General features: G+C 31.5%; 1 protein-coding gene across 4 annotated transcripts in view; it reads right to left on the bottom strand.

Annotated features, from left to right (window-relative positions):
• LOC129947020 (voltage-dependent T-type calcium channel subunit alpha-1I) overlaps nucleotides 1-25,400 on the bottom strand; it is a 190,280-nt gene that overhangs the window by 32,939 nt on the left and 131,941 nt on the right. For 3 of the 4 annotated variants that reach the window (XM_056057425.1, XM_056057422.1, XM_056057424.1), the window contains 5 exons: nucleotides 22,312-22,433; nucleotides 21,604-21,758; nucleotides 13,626-13,718; nucleotides 3,370-3,611; nucleotides 188-959 (listed from right to left, as the gene is read on the bottom strand). In XM_056057425.1, the coding sequence (XP_055913400.1) occupies nucleotides 188-959; nucleotides 3,370-3,611; nucleotides 13,626-13,718; nucleotides 21,604-21,758; nucleotides 22,312-22,433 (1,384 nt within the window). Of the gene's footprint in view, nucleotides 1-187; nucleotides 960-3,369; nucleotides 3,612-13,625; nucleotides 13,719-21,603; nucleotides 21,759-22,311; nucleotides 22,434-24,147; nucleotides 24,179-25,400 lie in introns of those variants that run through there. The other variant, XM_056057423.1, reaches the window with a different exon arrangement.

Genomic DNA, 25,400 nt, shown 5'->3' with positions numbered 1-25,400 from the left:
AGAAGATAAGTTTGCCGTAAGCAAAGGAAGACGGAAGAAAACGTTGAAGGAATGTAGGTTGTTTTGAATAAGTTTCTTAGTTTTAAGGTCAGGTACCTTGCACCCGATATAGTTCTTCAGCAGGGAAAATCTTAATTATGTGGGTTTTTTGTGTTTTAATTATGTAGTATTTCACGTATTTACTTACAATTAGCTGCTCCGAGTCGAGTCCTGTTGGTATCTTCAGCAAAATAGTTTTTTGTCCGCTACTGCAACTTGTGTTGTCATCCTTCAGGTGATTCGGCTTGGTTTTCTTTAGATTCGAAGCTCGTTGCCCATATGTCGAAACCTCAGCCGATAGTTCGGAGTTCTCTGATGATGAATTATGCGTCCCATTGTGTGCCAACATAACCGGGTTATTTTGTTGATGGTGATTGTGGTTAAGTGCATTCTGCATTAAACTGTTGTTGATTGCAGTCCCAGCGGCAGAATTATTGTTTGCAACATTGCCTATTGATATGGCGTGATGATGATGCAGAATGGAATTTATCGAAGAGTAAGATAAATTCTGATTAAGTGTTATAGGCCCCATTCCTGTAGTTATGATACCACTACCACTGCTTGCAATAACACCGCCACCACCACCACCACTACTACTAACGTTAGCTGTAGTTGAATGCATTGGCAATATGTTTGTATGAGTTTGTGGTGCGGTTGACATTGTATTGCCACCATTGCCACTATTTGTTGTGGCAGCAGTTGACGTTGCTGCTGCTGTTGCCGCCGCAACAATTGTAGTGTTGACATTATTATTCGAGTTTAATGGCACCATTACAGTTATCATTTGATCTTGGATGTTGGACGGCTTCCGATTGATATATTTTGGGCATTTCGGGTGATGACACTTGATACGACTGGGCGAAAATGTTAGATTGTCGGCATTTGGCAGAAGTCCTTCTTTTTTTTGTTGACGTTGATGTCTGTGTTTATTAGTTTGGAATTGATTTTGAAGAAAATAGATTGTCTGTTAATAAAATATCATCTAAAATACTATATTGACATTTATAAAAGATATTGTTGGTTTAAACTAAATGAAGTGATTTACAGTTCTATATGAGCATTTGCAAATGCATATATGAGGCTATAAACTAAAGGTATAAAAGGTAGTTACATGTATAGTTGGTGATATAAAGCTTAAAAACAGTGATACCTAAAAAATGTACAATTCAGTAAAAAATTCAGCGAGGTATGGTAATGTTTATAGAAAAGTTAAGTTATATTTTTAGTAATTTGATTTAAGGTTTTAATTTGTTGCATGCACTACGAGGTAGTACAGCATTTAAGTGTGCTTACTTATGTGACTTATAAGTGTAAATGGTATTATTATTGTTTGAAGATATAAACGTTTTTTTTTTAATTTTTTGTTACAAGAAGAAGACTTTTGGAGGCAACGGCCTAGTCACTGACAAAAGCTTCGGTTCCCATCGATCACCGAAATCAAGCATCAGTGAGCGTGGTTAGAAGAAAGATGGGGGACCGTCTCGAAACCTTCCGCGTGCTGTTGTCATGTGTTTTCTTTCTTTCAGTTGTTCTTTCTCTTCTGTCCTTCTGTCTTGTATTAATGTCTTGTGTTGTTATCACCTTACATAGCCTAGTTGCTCAAGGTGCTGTGTTCTATGTAATGTAATATAACAATACTTTGGAATGCCAAATCGGTTTTATCATACAAAAAACCGGTATAATAATAGTTATTTGAGTTTTTAATTAAACCGTGTAATTATAATGGTAAATCTATCAACCCCTAAGATTTCACGTTGAATTGGATTCGACGCAAAGAAAGGCAGTACAGGTAATTTTTCAATGGGACAGACACTTAAAGTCCAAATATTACTTTGCTGAATTTTTTTTATTGAAATAGATGCAGATTTTTACTCTCTTAGGAGAATACCTCTGGATTCCCTAATTTCAAGAAGGTGAAATTGAGAGGCGTTGCAAGTTGATCTTATTAAAATATTTGATTTTAAAACAGTGCAAGCATATGTACGCTATTTCTTCTGAAAATGAAATTAAAAGTATGTAATAATATTAAGAAATATATAATCATTTTTCATTAAATAGGTTATAGGATTTCAGGACATCAAATATTGCGGGAAAGCCTAACATACAGTGGTCAATGTAAATTTGATCGTAGAATAAGAACATTTGATGTGATAGGGTTTTTTTATGGTACAGAAAGCTGTTAAGATTCTACCTGAAAACGCCGAAAGGAGCCATTATAGTATTATCGGTTAAATAGTTTCGTAAACAAAGGTCATACAGATCAAAAAAGTTTATAAATCAAACATCGGAATATGGTCTTATAAAATGTTAATTTACCTACGTTGAAGAAGACTAATTAAAAATACTTCATACCAAATGAAATGAGGAACAAAGAGTATGTATGAACATATTTAAGCGTTATTTTTGAATTAAAACTTTTGATAATTTAAATAACTATTCTGCTATAATAACTCATCTATGCATCTTTTTTCAATTCTAGTAAATACATTTTCTTTGAGTATCACTGTTTACTGTTAAATAATAATTAATATAACTAATATCATAAGATATAATTGATTTGGCATGCAAATAGGGACAGGTTAACAAGAGCAAAATATTCCAAAGAAACTCAGGTTTTAACAAAATGGGAAAAATGAATATATGAAACAGAAACCAAGTAAAACGTATTGTTCAAACTCAAAATAAAACAAATTATTTTTAGCTCATGGAGCCAACTTAAGGACTATTTTTTTTGTTGATAAATTCAAGTAGAAAAGCAAGGCGGTTTTATGAGAAATGAGATCAAAATCTTTGTTGATGCTATTTTATCTTAAATGAAACATGTACTAGCTCTATGTTCACTAGAACAATTTATTATAATGGCCTGAATTTTCTGTTTTAATCTTTAGCCTTATGTATATATTCTTTGCGTTTTTTTTTATTTTTATATACAACAGTGTTGGCCTCCTCGGGGTGGGTGGTTGTGATGGTTGTTTGATTGAAATGCATATAAAATATTTTTTTTCTTTAATAATAATAAAAGTTACATGTAAATATTTTCTATTGTTTGCTATATAAAAACAATTTTTATATTTAAACAAAAAAAAATTAATAAATTAGTCCTTGATGGAAGTTTTATTTACAAACGTTTGATTTATTTGCAGTTGCATTTTCGGGGGTAGTTTTGTTATAAAAAAATGTTGCGTTCTTTCTTGGGGTTGCACAAAATTAAAAACGTTTAGGGAACCCAAAAGATTGTAAACTTAAAGTTTTTTTTCTTTATACAAAACAAAATAAAACTAAAAAGTAGTAGAAAAAAACCGAAAGGAAACTGAAATAACACCATCATACTTATATAATCTGTACTTCTTTAGTAGTCGTCTTTTGGAGCGTCTCCATAGGTGGGCGATGTATTTGACTATTTCGGCATAGCAAGTGGCAGGCTCTGAATTATTGGTACTTGAGGCTAATGTCGATGTAGATGTATAGCGAGCGCGTTCTTGACGCATTCGTTCCATTTCACGCTTTTTCGTTTCTGCGAATTGTGTGGCAATGACAACGAGGCACAGGTTTATCATAAAAAACGATCCGATCTAAATTTTAAAAATTAAAAGTGTTTTTTTTTGTTGAGAAATATTGATATCAAAAATATAATTTTGTTTCATTACATTAACATATAAAAAAGGTGGGTTTGGTTGAACACTTAATAAAACAGTTTAGACGGTTATTGATAACTATTAACAAATTGGAAAATTGGCGAGAAAATACAAGAGGTTATAATAAGATCTTATTTTATAATGATATATATAATGAGACATCAGCCAGAGTAGTTGTTTTTGATATTATATGCTTTGGCTAACAGTTGTTGAAGTTATTTTCAAAAATAGGGGACTTAAGGATTTATAAGTAATTCCCTTAAGGAAACTTAAGTTAAGATAAGTTACGCAATTTTCACAAGCTCACTTTTTTATAAAAATGTGCGTTAGTAATGATAATACCTTGTATTTTAAGAGATTTAAAATAAAATGCACGGCTGAGTCGTACGAACTTGCTATGTGTCCAAACACTATATTTAAAAATATTAAAATTAAAAAATGTACCTCAAAAACTTTTATTTGAAAATCGTTAGAGTGCGGTTTTTTATTAAATTAATTTTTGCATATACAATTTTTCAATTTGAGTTTAAACATATATTGTATGTGAATTTATTTGGAGCTTATTAATATACATTTTACTCAAAACCTTTATTTTGGCTCAAAACCTCTATTTCCAAATCTGAAGTCAATCGACCCAATGCAGACCAGCTTTTTCCACTCTTCTATAATCGTAAAGTAGTGTTTGATTACAAAATCGTAAGTAAAAAATGTGACTGACTTTTTAGCCGATGTTGTTTTCCTTGTCCTGCAACAACTAATCTAAGGTATTTGGCTTTTATGCAAAAAAGTGTATTTGTGTTTCCTCAAACCGAGTACCACCACTCGAGACATATAGTTTGAGGACCTTCACATGACTTAAACTGGCTTGCTCAGAAGATTATATACTCCACTTACCGGAATGCTAGCGTTATGAACCAACCATATCGTCGCTCTATAAACTTCAAAAAGGCCCACATAAATGTTTTCAAAATATAAACATGCTCATAAAATGCTTTATATAGATTTATCTACATTTCTAAAATGAAGTCTGGAAACGTATAGTTTTCAGTATATGTACATATGTATCTAACCTATCTAAACTACAGTTATAGTCGACCTGTTGTCCTCCATTCATATGCAAATTTTATTGTACAGTTTTGTATAAAGGACAGTACAATGAATTACATTATTCTAATGCACATTCTGAAATGTAGAAAACCACTCTTTCGTGTAGAGGTATATGTACATATGCACATGCACATATTAGTATGGTTTATAGTTCTTATTGAAGTTATATTTTATTTTGAAAAAGTTTACCATCCATGTTAAAAAAAGATTTTAGTTGAATCTATTTTTGTGGACGAGATTTTAAGCCGTGAACCAATTTTTACCAATTTTAGTAGCATTTGCGAACTATTTTTTGGAGTTTTAATTTTGTGTGAAAAAACTGACTGAATTGTTGAAAACAATATTTTCTGTTAGATACAATTAGTTTGAAGCCAATATTTTCAATTTTAATGGAGAATAATACTAACAATATTTCTCATAACATTAAATTAGTTTGAAGCCATAGTCTTGAATTTTTGAAAAAATTATTGATTTTTCCCAACTCTTAGTAATGTTGTTTTTACTTTCTTATTTGTTTGTAGAAAAAACTGTCGATTCGATTTTTGTCGAACATTTTACCAAAACCTTCTTTTCAAAAATTATTTTGGAGATAAAATCATTTTTTGTTTCTAAAATTTTAGAGGTAACAATATTTTTTTTCAGTTTTTTTGGTTTATAAAAAAAACGTTAATTGGATTTTTTTTCCCAAAAACATATTTGTTTGGTACCACGTTACAATATACATACATATAATATAAAATTCAATTCAAGTCGCTAGCATTATTGGATCCTGAGATATTTTTTGTTAACCAAAATGTTCATCTTTTTCTTGAGAGTTCTCTCTGCATATTTTTGGATTATTACATCTATAACAAAGTTTATTTGAAGATATTGACGATGGACAAAGCTTCCCGAATGTACCTACAGGAACGTTCTGTCGTACGTTCACACGCACCATTTTGAATTCGACAAATCGAACCGATTACAATAACTTCCTATGAAGTTAAAAATCTGTATAGAAAAAAACTGTCCAATTAACCTCAAAGTTCTTCCATATCTAAATAAGTATCGTGCTCTGCTCTTTTTTTTATAAAAATTCCAAGAAAGCTATATGCAAGAAGCAACAAGTCACAAATAGGTGAAGAAAAGTGTCTGAAACCACCTGGAGGGTTCTTCGCTCCTGCAAGATAAACTTAGTTGGTGGTTTATTTTCTTTATCGGCTTCGGGCAATTTTTTCAGTCTAATATTATTTTACAGGTACAGAAAATAAAAGAAGGAGAAGAATACAGAAATATTCACTCCCCTAACAAACGGTAAAGAGCGCTAGAATATTCTTTTACAGGCTAATTTTGTTTTCTTCTAAAATTGAAAATATGCGAAATGTTCAATGTATATTAAATTCTTAAAAGGAATGCCAACGATTTTCAAATTACCTGGCAGTAGAAAATAGGTTAGGTAAGGACGGTTTGTGGTTTATTCAAATAAGGCAAACGACACCAAAGGCTTTTCAAGGAAATTAAGTTTCTATGTCAAAGAAATTTTTCTACGTCTTCGTTTACCTTTTGCTAGCTCTTTTCGTGTAAAGCGGTGCAAAATGGTATGCCGTGTGGCATTAAAGAAAGCCTTTGACTAAAATGAACTGAAGAAACACGTTTTGCCCGTTTTAAGTCTCGTTTTGATATCGTGAATGAAAAAGGAAACGTTCAGTTAATATTAAAATTTGCTAAATAAGATTTCCGAAGGTATTTATTTTTCAATCAAATCACTGCCTTACTATTAATAAACAGATAAAACTGTCTATAATGACACTTGATGTATTTCCATGATATTGGGTATATATAGTTATGAGCTGAACATGTTTTTGTTTTCGGTAGAAATTAAATTAATCGAAAGTAGAGGAAGTCCAATTATTTACTGTACTTATTGAGTTTCTGAACACGAATCGATTAGAGCAACAAATAATGGATAGGTACTTTTAGAGAGGAATGTTCTCAATGGAACACTTAAAACTAGACGGACTTATGTCATTTTTTAAAAGATAAATAGACTAACTGCCTGTTGGTTTAATATGTATACTAAAAGGAGATCAATAGAGTCAATTTTAGTTTTAAATACCGGCAAACGGCTGCTCAAGGCGAAACAGCAGAACTCTGGAACGGTTAATTTAACACTATATTGACGTATCGATTATACACGATTATATGGCTTTCTTGTAGGTGAAATAAGAACAACTTTAAAAAAAAAAACTTTATAATAGTAAAGTAAGGTCAATTTGCAGCAGTTCGTCAAATTGTACTTTGATAAAGTGAAATGAGGCCAACTTATTTTTACGGCAATTAGTAACATCCCTAGGATGTACGAGTGAATGAAAGTTTCTTTTGCATTTATCGCACACCATACTTTGAAATTGAAATAAAGGGAATACGGATTTATTTATCCTTGTTTGAGTTTAATAAGATAGATTCTTGAAAGTTGGCCGTACTTCACTAAGCTTTATTTTACGACACTTTTCTTGTATTCATTTCCTTTTTCGCTTTTAAATTAAAATTGCAATGCTAAACTGCAGATCATTTACTAAGTTGAGAAAGAAGATTTCTACAAGGTGCTAGATAGACACATTTAATTTGGAATTTAATTAAATATGAAAATATTATAAGCTCAAAATGAATTAAAAAAGTAAGAACTATCAGTTAACTCGAATCGCTCAGACACATGTAAAGACGAAAAATTAGGTTATAATTTTGGCGGAACAGCTAAGCTCTCCAAAAAAGCTAAATTTTGGTAAAAAAAACTTCATTTAAGTGTCCTTAACGTTCGGTGCTCAAGCCTGAAAGAAGCGTTTTATCCGACTCCCCTTTTTTAGAACACAGTTTTTGTCATGATACTTCTTTTTTATTATAAAGTTTGACCGTTGGCACTATGTGTCAAAATCTAAATCATTTAAATGACCGCCACGCGAATTGTTGTAAGCATTGATTCTTTTGAGGTAGTTTTCGAGCACTTATTAACATATAACTTGAGGAATATTGGTTTTTAAGTGTTTAAGAGTTAAAGGTTTATCTGTATAAATACCGTCTTTCGCGTAGCGGAACAAAAAAAGTTCAGCGGTGTCATATAGCTTGATCTTGGTGGCCAGTTGATATCGCTACGAAGAGAAATTAGGCGGCCAGGAAATGTCTCTTGCAATCAAGCCATATTCTCTCGAGTTGTGTGGCATGTGAACCGTCTTGTTCAAACTACATATTCTCCGGGCCGTATTCTTCAACAGCAGGCAAAGTCCGTTATCGTATGACCATAACGCGTAATGACGGTGACAGTCGTTCCATCGTCGTTAAAGCCCCCATTCGACGGACCAACAATGACGTTGGCTTCAGGATGTAGGTGTAGATCCAAATGCAAAACACGCCATAATGTGCCTTAAAGCAATCTTAATTCGAGAACGAGAAGGGGTCGACACATTCGGGTCTTCTGCAATACTTACACCTGCAGCAGCGATATTTTCTATGGTATGGGCGAAACGATCAAAAAGCAAATTGTCAGATTATTACCATTCGACGTACCACCGATATGTGGCTGTGGCGTAATCACCACCATTTTTGTATTAGGTTTTTTATGCGTCGTGCGATAAGTTAAGCGATCCATTTTCGTAAATGTCAGACTTTTAACTAAAAAAACAACTTAGTGTGACAGATGTCGAATTCTAGCACTAAACTTTTGAAACCGCAATGAAATACACGTTATTAAAGGCCTGTAAAACACCAACGGGATTCCGATACAGCCGGATTTAATGATACGAAGGAAGCAAACGAAATAAGGACAAAGAACATCGGATATGTATGTGGAATATTAGGGCTTTAATAGACGCGCGCCGTGCATCCGAACAAATAGCAAAAATTTGCTACTGCAAGGTAGATATTACCGCAATCCAAGAAATGTTATGGATGGACCAGCAAAACGAAAATTAAAAGGCTGCAAAATGTATCTACTTAAGCAAACTTTTAATAGTAGTGGAGCCCAAGAGGGGATTTTAGGATTTACCTAAGCGCGGCAGACTAACATACAAGAAGGTAGGTACCTAGTACCACATTTAATACCTGGACTAAGTATCAGCCCCGTATATGTGGCCGCGCGTTAAGTATAAAGTATCAGATTAGTAAAAAAACGTCATATCGACGTGCCTATTTTTTTTTATTTTGAAGGCAATAATTTAACGTTCACAGATAATACATAATCTGACGATTTCTGTAAGCAGAAGTAATGAAAAATCATCGATAAAGTTTAATGGGTTCAAGTGCGTGATACTGGTATTCCCCTTTTTCAATTTAGTATTCACAAAAGCGGCAAAATTAAGTGGAGTATGACGATTCATTGGAATAAAGTTTCTGCGGCTATTAGTACATAAACGGACAAGTAAGTTATAATTTGAGCTGGTTATACTTTTTTTACGATAGTTTTGATTGATATTCTTAAACCAAAAAATAAAAAAAAAACAACATTAATTATTTCTTTCACTGACAAGGCTTTTAAGATGAAAGAATGAATTTTTTTAACAATATTTTAATTTCATGTTTTAATCATGAACTTTATAAAAGATTTGAAAAATAAAAACAAATATTCTTGTCATTGGCAGGTAAGTCGAATCCCTCCAGATGTTCCTCAGATTATGAGACAGCATGAGTTCAGACCATATGTATATAAACGGTGATTTTTTAAGAGCTTGAGAACTTTAAAAAAAAAAAAGAACGCATAAAATTTGCAAAATCTCATCGATTCTTTATTTGAAACGTTAGATTGGTCCATGACATTTACTTTTTAAAGATAATTTCATTTAAATATTGACCGCGGCTGCGTCTTAGGTGGTCCATTCGGAAAGTCTAATTTTGGGTAACTTTTTCGAGCATTTCGGCCGGAATAGCCCGAATTTCTTCGGAAATGTTGTCTTCCAAAGCTGGAATAGTTGCTGGCTTATTTGTGTAGACTTTAGACTTGACGTAGCCCCACAAAAAATAGTCTAAAGGCGTCAAATCGCATGATCTTGTGGCCAACTTACCGGTCCATTCCTTGAGATGAATTATTCTCCGAAGTTTTCCCTCAAAATGGCCATAGAATCGCGAGCTGTGTGGCATGTAGCGCCATCTTGTTGAAACCACATGTCAACCAAGTTCAGTTCTTCCATTTTTGGCAACAAAAAGTTTGTTAGCATTGAACGATAGCGATCGCCATTCACCGTAACGTTGCGTCCAACAGCATCTTTGAAAAAATACGGTCCAATGATTCCACCAGCGTACAAACCACACCAAACAGTGCATTTTTCGGGATGCATGGGCAGTTCTTGAACGGCTTCTGGTTGCTCTTCACTCCAAATGCGGCAATTTTGGTTATTTACGTAGCCATTCAACCAGAAATGAGCCTCATCGCTGAACAAAATTTGTCGATAAAAAAGCGGATTTTCTGCCAACTTTTCTAGGGCCCATTCACTGAAAATTCGACGTTGTGGCAGATCGTTCGGCTTCAGTTCTTGCACGAGCTGTATTTTATACGGTTTTACACCAAGATCTTTGCGTAAAATCTTCCATGTGGTCGAATAACACCAACCCAATTGCTGCGAACGGCGACGAATCGACATTTCACGGTCTTCAGCAACACTCTCAGAAACAGACGCAATATTCTCCTCTGTACGCACTGTACGCATTCGTGTGGTTGGTTTAATGTCCAATAAAGTAAACTGAGTGCGAAACTTGGTCACAATCGCATTAATTGTTTGCTCACTTGGTCGATTATGTAGACCATAAATCGGACGTAAAGCGCGAAACACATTTTGAACCGAACACTGATTTTGGTAATAAAATTCAATGATTTGCAAGCGTTGCTCGTTAGTAAGTCTATTCATGATGAAATGTCAAAGCATACTGAGCATCTTTCTCTTTGACACCATGTCTGAAATCCCGCGTGATCTGTCAAATACTAATGCATGAAAATCCTAACCTCAAAAAAATCACCCTTTATCTCAATCTGACGCGCTCCAGTATTTCAAAATGCCGATTTGTTCTTGCACATTCCATTAATGGCCGCGAGTTTAGTTCACATGCAAATCGTCAAATTATTACATTAGAGCGTTCTGACGCGCTCGATTAGATTTTTTTCGGTTCTCAATCCTTATGTACGAACACCCCCATCATGGAAATTTACATACGGATGTTTTCAAAAGTACTTAGGACATGGATGCTATTAATATCTGACGCGCTAGAGTATGTGCATGCAATTTTTTTTTTTACATTTTTGAAAACTTATAGCCGCTCCCCCACCAATGAAAGTGCATAATATTATATAACATTTTTTTCTTCTTATCATCTAAGTTTCGCAATCCAATAGGTCTCTTTGACGCTCGAGTAAATCCCGACACCAGGGCTCCCCTACTATAACCTCTCTAATACTCTTGGCTCCGGTCTACAATGAGAGGCCTTTAAGGGAGTGTTAAAAACGTATAAATGAAGCTTTTAAAAAAAATTAATGAGGTGAATATCTAATTTTTCTGGTCTATGTCCAAAAATAAATTACTCTTTTTTTTTAATAAGAACTAATTTTGTACAGTTATAATGTTTTTGATGTTTAACTCCCGTTATTTTGTATTAGCAAAAACATATTCCGAAAGCTTATACTAATTTTCTTGTAATTGATAAATATGCTGCTTAGAAAAACAATAATTACTATTTTAAAACTCAACATTCACTTAAATCAATTTATTGGAATAGGGTCAATCTTAAATACATAAAATATTTACCACGAAACATAAATATTTAATTCAGACAGAATGGGGATTGATGGAAAAAACAAACGATGAAGTCTTAATGAAAACACCCCTTATTTTTAATGCCTTTAATAATTTTAAACAATAATAATTAATAGTAATAATAGCTAGCACAATACCAAACAAATAATGTCATTGAATAATAACAAATAGAAGGAAAAACCAAATTTTGTAATTCAATAGAGGGCTCGATAAACAAAATTATTATTGAAGGTTCGTGTATGATACTTTTTAAATTTCAAAGGATGCATTTTTGTTAACTTCTTTTAGTTGATTTAGAAGCAATTGTATTGTTTAAATATATAAAATGTACTAAATAACGATGCAATATCATCTTTGCTATTGGTATAAAATATGCCTTTAATATAGCTTTTTCATAGAGGAAATGCTTAATAATATTTGTATTCTCTCTATAGTCAAGATAATTTTAAAAGAAGCTGGGATGCGACCAACACAGATAACTTCCCATCCACGTACGTCTGTCTATTTATTGAAACTGTAACAATATATTAATAATAATATTTTGCGTGAGATACAAAGATATGAAGTCAATATCTTTCTTTGTTCTCATAATACTTTGTTCGAAAACTAGTTTTTATCAGTTTTTGTTGTTCTTGTAGGTATTCGTGTTTTGTTTAAAAATAGTTATAAATTGAATTTTTCTAAAATAAGTATCAAAAAGTTAGCAACAATATTTTAAAACTGTTTTTTCCGATATTTTTGTCGAAATCAATTTTAGTAGCATTTTTTGAAAGTTGTTATTTCTTATATGAAAAAATAGTAATTTAATTTTTCTAAGAACATTATCTTGCGATAACAAGAAAATTAAGCATAGAGGGAAATCATTTTGAATTCAACACGTTCATACATTCACGTGATACCGAGAATCTTACCAGATATTAAAACGTTATTCTTCATTGCATTCATTTTTTTTTGTAGTTAAAACAACCTTTGGTTCGTAAGATATTAAAGGAGACAAATGTTTTTGTCAGTTTTTGTTTATCTAATAAAAAACCTTAATTCATTTTTTATTAATTATACTAGTTTGGTATCACATCATATTATACAATATTAAATTGAATTAAAGTCGGTAGTAGTTCGTGAGTCTTTTCTTCATCTTTTTACGTTATATTCTGTAAAACAAAATTTACTGCAAGTCGATGTTTTTACTGGCTTTAGAGATATGGAAGACGAAACGTCGAGAAATGTAAACAAATTTAATTAAAAAAATTGGACCGATTACAATAACTTCCTATTTGAATTTAAAAATGACAGTTTACTTCTTTGTATTTGCATGTTTTCTATACAATAGAAAAACTTGAATATGATGACGGTGCCCAAATTTACACTCATTTTGTGATGTCTCATAGTTTTAACATGATAGTAAGTTGAATTTAAAAATAGAGCGAGAAAATAAAGCGATGTGAATTGATGAATATTGAAAAGAATCAAGTGACAAAATCACCAACACAGTTTTATTTATTGATTTATAAAATTTAAAAAAAAAAACACATTTTTGCACTAGACAAAAGTTTCGTTTGAGATAATTAAGAAACAATTTACGTTTGAGTCCAGTTTTGAACTGGAAATGAATAAATTTGTTTGTCTGTATATTAGCGTTAACTTCTTAAAAAAACTAATCAATTGTGTTTTTTTGATTCAAACACTTTTTCTTACGAGTAGAATCAAATTTAAAAAAGAAACCTTTTTGCATCCTATGTCAGAATGGAAACTCTATTTTGGGTGTTACATGATGAGCTTATCCCAATTGAATATCCTTGGTATTTTTTAGGTTTGGTCTAAAATAACCACAAAGCATTCGTAAAAACCCACATTAGGTTTTTATTGTAAATTTAGTTTCGATTGGAACAGATTGAATGAGGATAACTATTAACTAATCGTCCAGCTTGGTTACTTGTTTGAATTTCATCTTTCAAAATTGTTGAATTCTTTTTAAAGAAAAACAAAAATAGTTACACAACTTTTATGACAACCTCCCTTTAGGTCCGCAACTTTATATACAAGGAATAATATATAAGTAAAGTTCGGTACTTACCACAATCAATAGGACAAAATAAATCCAATCCCAAAAGCTGTGCGCATCCTGAACATAGTACATTATATCCGTCCATCCTTCTAAGGAAATAACCTTAAATAAATAAATACAAATAACGCAAAACAAACTTTAGAAAATTACTTTAATTTTTTATCATTTGAAATTATAATAAAATTAATGTTTTTTATTTTACTCCTTGGGAATTTAAGAATTATGCACACTGCTTATAAACATATAATAGGTATAAGTTTTACTTTTTAGAGGTTTGTGATTTAAGAATTTGTTCATTTTGTTTTGTTTTAATAATAATGTATATAGAAAAGTAAATAATAGCTATTGTGCGATTCCATTATTGAATGTTTAGTATCCAAGTACAAATAATTCAATTCAATCGGTGAGGTACGTGAAATATAAAGGAGTTGAAAATTGCTAAAAACTTTTTCTTTTGAAAACTTTAGTCTGTTCTAAAGCGGGATTAAGTGTTATGAATAAAAAAAAAAAAGAAAATGTATGCATTGAAAATGACGTGCGTGGAGTTGTCGTTTAAAATCGACTAGGAAGCTAAAATAAGATAATAAAGTTTCATATTTTATTTTATTTGAAATTTCTTTGTTTCAGTCCTTAACAAGTTCAATCGTTTATAGGTACATAATTAAGCAGAGTGTTAAAACTGTTAAACTGTTAAAAATCGTAAGAATTAAATTTTGTATTTATTATTGTATAATTTTAATGATTTATGTAAGAAAATTCTTGTCGAAAATATTTGTGATCTTTTAAAAGTTGTTAACAATTGAATTTTGAGGCTCCTCTTTTTTAAACCCCCATCATTTATACAACTATGTGTAAGATAATAATGTAATAAGGAATATCACATTTAACTTTTAGTGTTCGTTTTCAAAAAGACTATTTTTGAAAATGGGATCTGAAACAAAATGCATTTCGTACTTTTAAGGATTTGTTAACAACCATAACTGTAGAATTTAAAGTAAATGTTTTGTGCGGTGTATTGGCCGGCGAAGTCATCGAAAATGGAGGCGTTTGTATGAAAGGTAAGGAACTTTATTTGTCAGAATTGAGAATATATGCTTGGCGAAATATTGTAACAACAGGACGATTTCACTTGCCACACCGCCATCGAAACTGTGGATCTTTGCCATAGTAATTGAACTCACGCTGCGTTTGTGATTTCACACCGTTGAATTTCATTCTTAAGGGATTTAAAAGAAAAAGTTCGTACATCATTAAGTCAAGAAGTACTCGTATTATGTATGATATTGTAAAGTAACGAATTTATTTAGAAGTTGCTGACACGACTTTATTTTTGGGTGACAAACGAGGCCTTGTAGCACACAATTTATATTGTAGGCTTAAAACTCGAATCCAACCCAGCTAGAAAATTTCTAATCCAACGAAAAAGAGATTCACCGATTTTCAATTTTTTTTTTTTAAATATGAAGAGCAATATTTTTACTTATTCCTAAAAGATGTAAAGCTTTGTTCCATTCTTCGGTGAAATGCACCATAAGATCCAACATTGGAAAGCAGCTTTCCAAATTTAGGAACAAGAAGAACAGGATAGACGGAAAAGTTTAAACAGCGAATGAGAATAATAGAGGAGGTACATTGAGATATTTCAGAGCTCTCACCCAAGTACGAGATTAATAACAAATTGGTTCCATATAATCATTAACACGCTGCAGGATAGTTACCATTGACGGTAACATTCGTATTTGCCGCATTTCAAAGAAATATGGACTAATAATTCCACAAGCCATATCGTTGTTTTTAATAAATGTAATTGAAGGTCTTGGTAATCTAATGGGCTTCACTGAACAAAATTTTACGATAAAACACTGGATTTTCTTTGAGCTTTTCAAGAAACCTGTTGACGTATTCCTTGCATGGTAACTTCTCAAGTGGTATTAAACGAAAATGACGGATTTGATAGAAGTCACCAACCGCGACGTGCAGATCTCTATTCATGTTCAAACTAGAAAGTAATTTTTTATAGTTTTTTTATAGTTTAAAGTTCTGTTCAAACTAGAAAGTAATTTTTTTTTGGTAAGGATATTACATATATAATAAATATATCGGTACACAATGAAAAAAAATGTGATATACATACATAGTTCAATAAACCGAACTTACATCAAATAAAATGTAAAATTCTATAAAATTAAAAAGACGTAAATCAAAAGAAATATGCGTGATAGAAAAGACCTAATTATTTGCATTGAAACTTGAAAATTACAAAATAATTACGTTCTACCAAGATAAGTTCATTCTTTTGTTTCACGTACTACATAGAAACATTAAAGTTAAAACAAAAGACTTTTACTCTATGCTCAACCCTTATTCCGATTTTTGTTTTATATTTGTATACGATGATTGCTGGAATTAAAATTCATTCAAAGTACAATCAACATCTCATTTACATTTTATACTAGGTATGTATATTCAAAAACACCCTATCCGTTCTAGAATTATGTAAATGTTAATAGGGATGATCCTTTTTAACGACTGATGCTGAATGCAGGATCCCAAAATAAAGTTTAAAGTCCTATTTTAGTTGTTCTACTCTTGGGTGGGAGTTGGTAAACTTTATAGAATAGAATGTAAATTAAAACATTTAAAACATAACTATAACCCGCTTATAATTGAATTAGTTGTAGCTGTAGGAATAAGGTTTGAAGTTTAGTAGCAACAAATTCAATGTTAAAGTTTGTTGTAACAAAAACATGGTTCAGCATCCACATTCATCACATCTGCACTCACAAACCAATGCCCTAATACGCACTCGTAAATGTATTCAATGTATTTTGTTAGGATTTGGACAGCATAATTGGAATATAATATTTCCTCCAATTATGATTAAATTACAAATACATTTTGTATACCTTAGCTGTGCCTATCATGTAAATGTTTCCATTTCAAATTTATATCGATCAATGGGTCCAAATAAATTAGAATTCTAATGTATTGATTATTTTAAAAAAAAATAATTAACTAATTAGTTTCATACCATCCAATTGGAAAATATTCATGTGTACACAAATCAAACAAAAGAAAAACTTTATAATAATTTTAGACTAACAAACAATTTTTATTAAATAAATTAACGAGACAAGCTGTCTTTTGTAAAGAACAATATTAAGTGGGTCGACCGAATGAAGGTTTTGCAAAAGGCAAACCAAAAAGTAGTGAATGAAGATAAATATTAAATATCAGCGCGTGAGGCAAAGTATTGAACCTTTATTTAGATCATACTTCGTCTGGTCTCAGGCTGCTGAGGGAGTTGGGTTGAAAAGGAATTGTGGGAAAGGCATACATTTTGATAACACTTATAAAATAGAATTTGGGAAATGATAGGCACAAGCTTTTTTCGTTTTTTTATTTGCCGATATTTCTTAGCCTTAGGTTTTTTGGAAAAACCCAAATGTGGTATGTATAAAGTTTATATTGCAAGAAAACATTTTTAGATTGATAAATACAAGTTTTATTACGGTTTCAAGTAACCTGTGGTGTATGGATTCATAGATGATTGAGCTAAATTTGAGCCCAGGCCTGTTTTACGGGTTTAATACTCTCTTCGGTTTTTTGGTATTGCCGTCGACTTTTGAAGACTTTTCTTAAAAGCCATCCACACACGTTTTCCATGATGATCAAGGCAGGAGAAAAGGGGGCCCATGGTTATATGTTTACATTTTGCCCCTGAATCTAGGCTTTGTTGTTCGTGCGGTATGTGTTAGTGTTTTATCTTGTTGGAAAGTCCATCGCTGTCTACTTAATAAATCAAAAAACTGCGGAAAAGCTCGTTCCAGAATCGATTTTTAAGTGATTGCCGTCGTTTTAAAGCTTTGAGAATTCAGCTTCGCTGTCCCGTAATAGGTGATTGCTACCCATATCATTACACGGTCTCTTTAGTTGTTCCGTTTTTCCAGATAGATTTGTTCCTTTCTCAAATCATGAAAATAGCAGCTTTATCCATCAGGTACGTAAAAATAATTTATTTTTATCCGAAAAGACGATGGTATTCCAAGCTCGATTCCAACAGCATTTTATGGTGGTTTTTACTTCATTTTTTGGTCTCGTATATGGTCTGCCAGTAGTACCCGTGGCATGATGGTTAGTGCGTTGGACTGTCATGCAAGGGGTCTTGGGTTCAATCCCTGCCTGTGCCACCTTAATTTAAAAAAAAAAAAATTAATTTTCGCGGGTACTGCCTCTTGCGAGGAATTGACAAATCCTTCAAGAGTAATTCTTGTCATGAAAAAGTGCTTTCTCAAACTAGCCGTTCGGATTCGGCATAAAATTGTAGGTCCCCTCCATTCCTGACAACATTACTCGCACACAGGAATGGTTGAGAGTTGTAAGTCACTAGGCCCTGGTTCACAACGGACTGTTGCGCCACCCCATTTGATTTTGATATGGTCTGCCTTACCCAGCTTCTGCCTTGAATTTAATAATGGAAAGCTTTGAATTTTTGGAAGAAAAATCCATAACGTTCCACGATTTCTAGTTATATAGTTCAGAACTTTTTTGAAATAATTGCATTGCTGCTGTGCTTGATAATAAAGCTTAAAGGTACACTGATAAGTATTTTTAAAAGTAAGAGTAAATTTATTGAAAGGAGGAATACAATAGACAATCTTTTTCGCGGATGCAAAATCGAACATGATGATAACTGTCTGACAGTGAGATGATAACTGTGTAAATAGATAATTCTTCATTAAAAGGCACTGTGCTCATTGGCAGCTTTTATCAGAGCTTTGACTGATTTGACAGTAGGTTTTGTATGACCTAACAATCATATTTAGACGTATTTTTAGTTAAAATGACACATCATATCGAGAAAGGATTTCAATAAAATTGCGAAAATACTAAATTTTCATGCGTTTATATAATAAAATATGTTAAAGATCGATAAATTCGTCTTTCGCGACAAGAATGCCATTAAAAAAGAAGATAATTATATAATATTCTCCTACTCACTCTTAAAAAAAATTATACAAAAACTCATTTCTATAAACAAACACATTTTATAAAGAAAATGTTGCAATTATACAACGATTAAAATTAAATTACACAAAATCAAACACTACCCCTAGGTATTATATCATTTTGCGCAACCACAATTTTCGCCCGCAATTCATTAATGCATTATCATAAAATATGTTACAGAGCCATCGTTAATGAAACACAAACCAAGCAATATAAGTCTATACGGATATATAAATATAGAGATACTATATAAGAAACACCACAATTTCCCTCACAACGAACCATTCTAAACCGAAACTCAAACTAGCTCCGCGTTGCCTTGCGCCTTTCCTGATATTTCAATTTTATTCATAATTCCTCCATAATAATTACCATCTACACGAACATACGAAACTAAAAGCCATACTCCCGTCATCATTGAAAGCAAACATATTTTTGAAGCGTTTTACGAAATATACCCTCACACCCCTTCCATTAAAATGGTAGAATATACTGGTCCTTGCGATTTGCTTGATTCAAATTACTGATAGCAACGACCGGCAATATTTATGTAACTATCAAAACTTGATGCAATATAAAAAAATACCCAAATTGGCCATTAAACTTTATTGTGCTCATTGCCCAACCAAAAACCACTGGATACTAGATAGTGGATAGGAGCGTCCAGCAAGCTTCGACTCGAAGTACTTGTTCTATTGAAAGTAGGTGCTCAACCTTAACGCATGACCGGCTCGGTTATATGAAGGTATCATCGTCATTATTACCATCAGCGTCATCACAACCAGGGCGGCACAGGCAAGCAAAGGACCAGGACAGGGCAGGACAGGACGATACAATAATCCAGCTGGGAGGCAAAAGCTGAAGAGAAACGACCGATTGGTGATTGTGCTGGTGCTTTTCCCTATCCCTAGACTTCATTATTTGCTGTGATGCCTGTTGGCATACAGCAAGGATTATTTGCGATGCGAACCAAGCAAAGAGGATCATTTTACAAAATTAACATTTAATTTGTTCCACATGGACGCTGGGAATAGGAGTTTATACCATATTATACGTGGCTATAAAAGTTTTTTTCCATATACATAGGTATGTATGTGGGTTGGAGAAGGAGGTATATGAACATTTTTCGTTTTATAAAGCTGCGGGTCAGTAAATTAGCCATTGTAGTAGTTCGAATAGAAGGACAAACAGTAAATTGCATGTCCATAAAGGAATGGTCTGGTTACGGCAGTAGGATTCTGCCTATAGTAGATGGGCAGAGGTTACTGTGAGGCGTATCTTAAACATTTGAATAAACTTGTGTTTTGGTACATTGGTACTATTATATATTAAACTCAAGAGAGGATAATATATCGGGAAGTAGACAGAGGAAATGTCCGTTTAGCAAAAATATTGTTGCTTATTTTCAGAAGAAATAATTGAAAGTTATTTATTTAGTTTTTGGACTTGGTTTTTGTTAAAGCAAAAGGGGTAGGTTTGTGAAATTAACAAATTATCCAATTAAATAGATTGATTAATTTTAAATGATGTTTGTACGGATGGGAAGGAGGTACAGAAACAATAACTTTATTTCGTTAATATAACAAATCATCAAACAATTTTTCGTAATTTATTAAAATTAATTCTTTAAAATTATATAAATACATCGCTATACTGAATTATTAATTTTTTAATTACAAATCAGTGGGATAATTTACAACTTCGGTAGCATCACAAACTGTATCAATAGATTTATATAACACCAAGTCTCCTTGATGCTTAAATTAATCTTTCTGCCAGACACTCATGATTTGTATATTGTCTGCGTACATCATCTTGTGAATCAATGAAATCAACCGGTAATTTTATGCATCCAGTTTCATCTGTAGTAACTTTTCCATCGCCTATATCTTTTTTTGAGAATGTTTTTTTTGTTTGTATCGTACGTTAGCAAGAATAAGGGAAATAAGTAATGTTTTGCCAGTACCACCCAAAACAAGAATCCACCTTATCCTGCCGAATCTGCGAGCATGATGTGGTCATAAATGGTTCTTTGTTCTTCATTCATTAGTGGGATATTGCGAACAACAATCGCTGCTATTTCTACAGTATTGTATTGTCAGTTGCGTTTCGATTTGGTGAATGCATAGGGAAATGACTTAGTGGTAAGTTGGCAATGATAATGCAAAGATACTCAATAGCAATCTGAACTACACATAGCGTCACTGAAGACTATCTTAAGATCGTTGCACCGTGTAAGATGTTGATGCAATTATACCATAGCACTTAGGAATATAAAAAATAGGATAAAACCCTATTTTCATACCTATATATGGTTAATACGTTTCGGAGAACTATGGCAACTAACACTATAAGAAGAGAATTTTATATATTAGATAAGATAAAGCAACTTTTTTCTAAATGCGTATTTTATTTTTTGTTAAAAATAATCTTTGACTCACACATTGTTTGGCATCAAAATCACAAAAACAAATTGAATTGTTTAAATTTTAAATAAAACTTACAAAAGGCTAGGAAAGATTTAAGGCCTTTAATATCAAAACAAAGTTGGCTCTTGGATCTTAGTCAATCAGTGAAAATAAATAAAAAAAATATGTATCGTAAAATTTTGAGAAATTTAGTAAAGACGACAATTTAAGAAAAAAAATCTGAGTACTAATCGTTTTTGGTAACATTTTTTATCATACATGCTCTTGGTTTTCAAGGTCTATACCAAACTGTGCAGCTACTTTATTTTAATAAGGTTTTCTTACAAAAAGTGGTATAATCTTCAATTAATATTCTTCTTGCCGGAGAAAAGTCTTCATTGCTTGAAAATCAAATAAAAACTAAATTTAAACCCAATTTTCGAAGACATTAACTAATAATGAGTCAAACATGATTTCTAACAAAATTACAAAACTGAATAAACATTTCATTGCAAAAATAAATAACTTATGTACATATCTACATTCACATTATTATATAATATATTTACCAGAAATATTGCAACCCAAGCCATTCCAATGTTATCGAATGAAATTGTTCCTTGGAATGGATTCGGACCAACAGCTGAGCAATTAGTGTAGTACTGGTTCCAATTTACACATGATACGTTTGTTGGATGATTGTAGGAATATGGAAGAGCAGTTGCTGAAACAAATTGACAAAAATAGTATTAACGTATATTTATTTATTAGAGTTTTAAAAAGTTAAAACCAAAATGGGAAATGCTTGAAAGAATAATTTTTCGACTAATGTGTTGAGCTTGTTTTAAATACGTATTTTAAAAGATGTTACAAATTTGAACTTATTTAGTTTGATAAGTTTCTTCCAAACATGTCAGTAACTAGATAAGACTTAAGTTACTCAATTGAGCAAGTAACAAATGTGTCAAGATATTCATTCTGAAATAGATCGAAAATCGCTTAATGTCTTCCTCAAATGCGAAGCTCACGAAACTTATTTAAAAAGGGAACTATTGTTATTTAATTTAAAAAGCCACATTATTCTCAAAATGCTAAATTCATAAATCATCTAAGAGTTTAAAAATGTCTTGAAACTGTTCAACAAAGAAAACAAAATGCATGATTCTTTAATTTTGAATTTTTGTAGATAAATACAAAAAAATGTTTATTTTAATTTGTAAATTTATGACATTTACAAGTGTTACTAGCTTTTAGAAAAGCTTTAAATATTAACTTACCATTGCATAGAAGAGCTCCAATACGATAAGCTGGAAAATCTGCACATAGATGCATTCCAGAATCTTCCGGTATCGAACAAATGTAATCTTGTTCCTTGGAAAATTCATAGTAAAATGAAATACTGGAAGGACAACAATCAAACCAAAAATAAAAAATGTATGAGTAAATTTTTGTTCAAATGATTTAGTTTAACTTTCTTAGCTTATAGCGTCTAAGCAAAAATACAAAAAAAAGCCAAATTTGAAGTTCTTAAAAAGTATTGTCTATGTAGTTATACTTTTTTTAGTTTCTTGCAAAAATCTGCACATTGTATACATTATACATTTATGATTTATCAAAAAATATAGCCTTAAGCTCTAAGCCTCTGTGTATTGTTATTGTTAATATTTATTTAAATTCTTATTTTTTTATATAGAAAAAAATCTGTAGACTTCAGGTTTGATTGGCCTAAGGAATCACTTTTTATTAAATAAATATTCAAAAAGTCTACGTTTTTCTCAATGCACTTAACATCTATTTTATTGAATTATCTGAAGTATAATTTTACGGTAAAACGTGTTTTTTTTTAGAATTTGCAAGTACTAGTCTATCAGAAAATATTGTTTATTCAATATTTAAACGTTGCAATACAATTTTAGAGGCAATTCAATAATTTGGATGAAAGCGCTGAATCTCCATGTATCCATTGTATTACCTAAACATGGATTATTTTAGTTCGTCGTAAGCGGTTATTTATTTTAAAATATTTGAGCGAACAAAAATATTAGTACATTCTTAATTCATTTTATCAGTTAAGCTAAACATCACTGAATTTCATTTTAGATTTCGATTGAAAATCTATTCTGAATTGCTTTTGTATAATTTTATTACAGTTTTTTCTTAAAACAAAAGCAAAACATGTCATATTACATTCAAGTTATACCATTTTTTTTTGTTCAGATCAATGCGAGCTGCTTCTCAAGGGAGCTTATAAATAGTTGTTTTGCAGTTAGTGGATAGAGAACCCAAACTCTACGAATGTATTATTTCTATGTAATTAATTTTTGTTTTAAATACAAAAATATTTCTGAATAGAAAAACTTGACAACTTCATCAATGCCAAAAAGTGACAACTAAGACTTTGAAGAACTCACTGATGAAATTATCAAATCCTTATAATAATATTTTAATAAACTGTGAATTACTTTTACTTTTTTACTTTTCATTTTCAATACCAGAATAATATCGGTTTACAAAAAATACATAACAAATAGTTGAATGTCATTATCCAAAATGACATTTGTAAGCAAAAGCAACTTGAAAATACTGTTTGTTGAAGAGATGCCTTGAGCCCTCTTTACACGTTTTTCATAAGCGTGAAATTAAGGTCTTTTCAATTATATTAAATACAGCTATCAAAAACTCCCGTGGGTGGAGTTGTTAAAAACTTCAGCTACAAGCTATACCTACATTGAAATATTAAAAAAAGATACTGTATCTATACTACATTCAAACATTATGTAAACATTGAAGTATTTATTAGGTATGTGAAGCAAACATCAAAGTAATGTATTTTAAGTTCTGTTTTGTTTCGTTTAAGGAGTAGTTTTAAAAGAATATGAAGGGACATTTAGCATTATATTGTTATTAACTTTGTTTTAAATGTATTAATGTGTAAGTATTTTAGATATCTAAAGGTTAACTTTTGTTGTGGGTATGCTCAACGAAGGTAGGAAAATTATGTCACTAATATTTTGTGTTTGAGTGTTTTTTGGTGTGCCGGCTGAATTGTGTATATAAGGAAAACATTGACATTGTTGCATTATAAAATCTCATTTAAACATATTTATGAATACCTTTCATCGAGTCTGTAAGTGTTAAACCTGTAAAAAATATAATTTTTTCAGTTTGTTTGTGTTTTTTTCCATAATTTTTGTTAAAATAAAAGGAAAAAATATGAATTAAATGCCAAATTATATTTATTTAAATATTCTAAGAACACAACATTTTGAAAGCATACACACGAGATATTTTTTAGAAAAATATTTAATATTATTTTAATTCTAAGCACTTTGGTCATATTATTTGTGTAAATAGTTATAGGTATTAAAAATAATAGCAGATGATTGTTACTTTAAAAATAAGAAAAAAAGTTTTAAATGATTACGAAAAATTGTGTAAATTTTATTAAATGTGCATCATTAACAAATATTTAAAAATGATTTTTGTTTTAAATAAAAAAATAAAATTGTGATGGACATATATGTATTTATCAAGATTCGATTAAAAATAAATACCAAATTAAAAGAAACAGATAACTCCTGGACAAACATTATTTTCCAAAGAAGTAAATACTTTGCGGAAGTCATTTTTCATTTATTTTGGTAGTAAAAATATTTTGAAATATGAATTTAATTTTGTATTGTTCAACACAGCTAAAATCAGTGGAGACGCTGTTTATTTACTTATATGTTACAGGAAAACATATAGTCTTTCAGTAGCTGTCACGTTATCATTACTTGAGTCATTCAAGAAGCAAACAGAAACCATTTAGTTAAATACCAGTTAAAGTCCATATTAACACACAAATCACTGGATTGGTTAAATTGTGTTTGACACAAAATATCGAAGAGTAAGTAAATTAAATTAGATGGTGCAACAGCTTGTAGAGAACCAGGGTAAAGTGACTTTAAACTCTCGACCATTCCTGTGTGCAAGTAATGTTGTCAGAGATGGGGGAGGCCTACACAGCCGAATCCTTGCGGCTAATTTTAGAAAGGACTTTTCACGACAAGAATAATTATCTAGGAGGATTTGTCGCAATCTCTCACAATAGGCAGTACCCGGGAAAAAAATTAGATGGCACAGGCATGGATTTAACCCAATCATCACAAAATCTGTTATTGCTTAAAAAATGAAAAATTCATACCATACAATTAAAAGTTTATAATTCTTTTGATAAAAATTTCATATAGATAATTAGGGTAGAAATGGAAATGTGCAAATTGGAGATTGCACTGTTAAGGGCGTTGGGTTGTTTGTGCGCCTTATGTACAAACTGTGGAAAAATTAAAACAATTTTGGTTTTAGCTTAAGTCGATTTGTGCAC

This window comes from Eupeodes corollae, chromosome 2, assembly GCF_945859685.1.
Source record: "Eupeodes corollae chromosome 2, idEupCoro1.1, whole genome shotgun sequence".
Classification (NCBI taxonomy): domain Eukaryota; kingdom Metazoa; phylum Arthropoda; class Insecta; order Diptera; family Syrphidae; genus Eupeodes; species Eupeodes corollae.
Note: the sequence above shows the minus strand (reverse complement) of the source record. Positions and strands in the feature narration are given on the sequence as shown.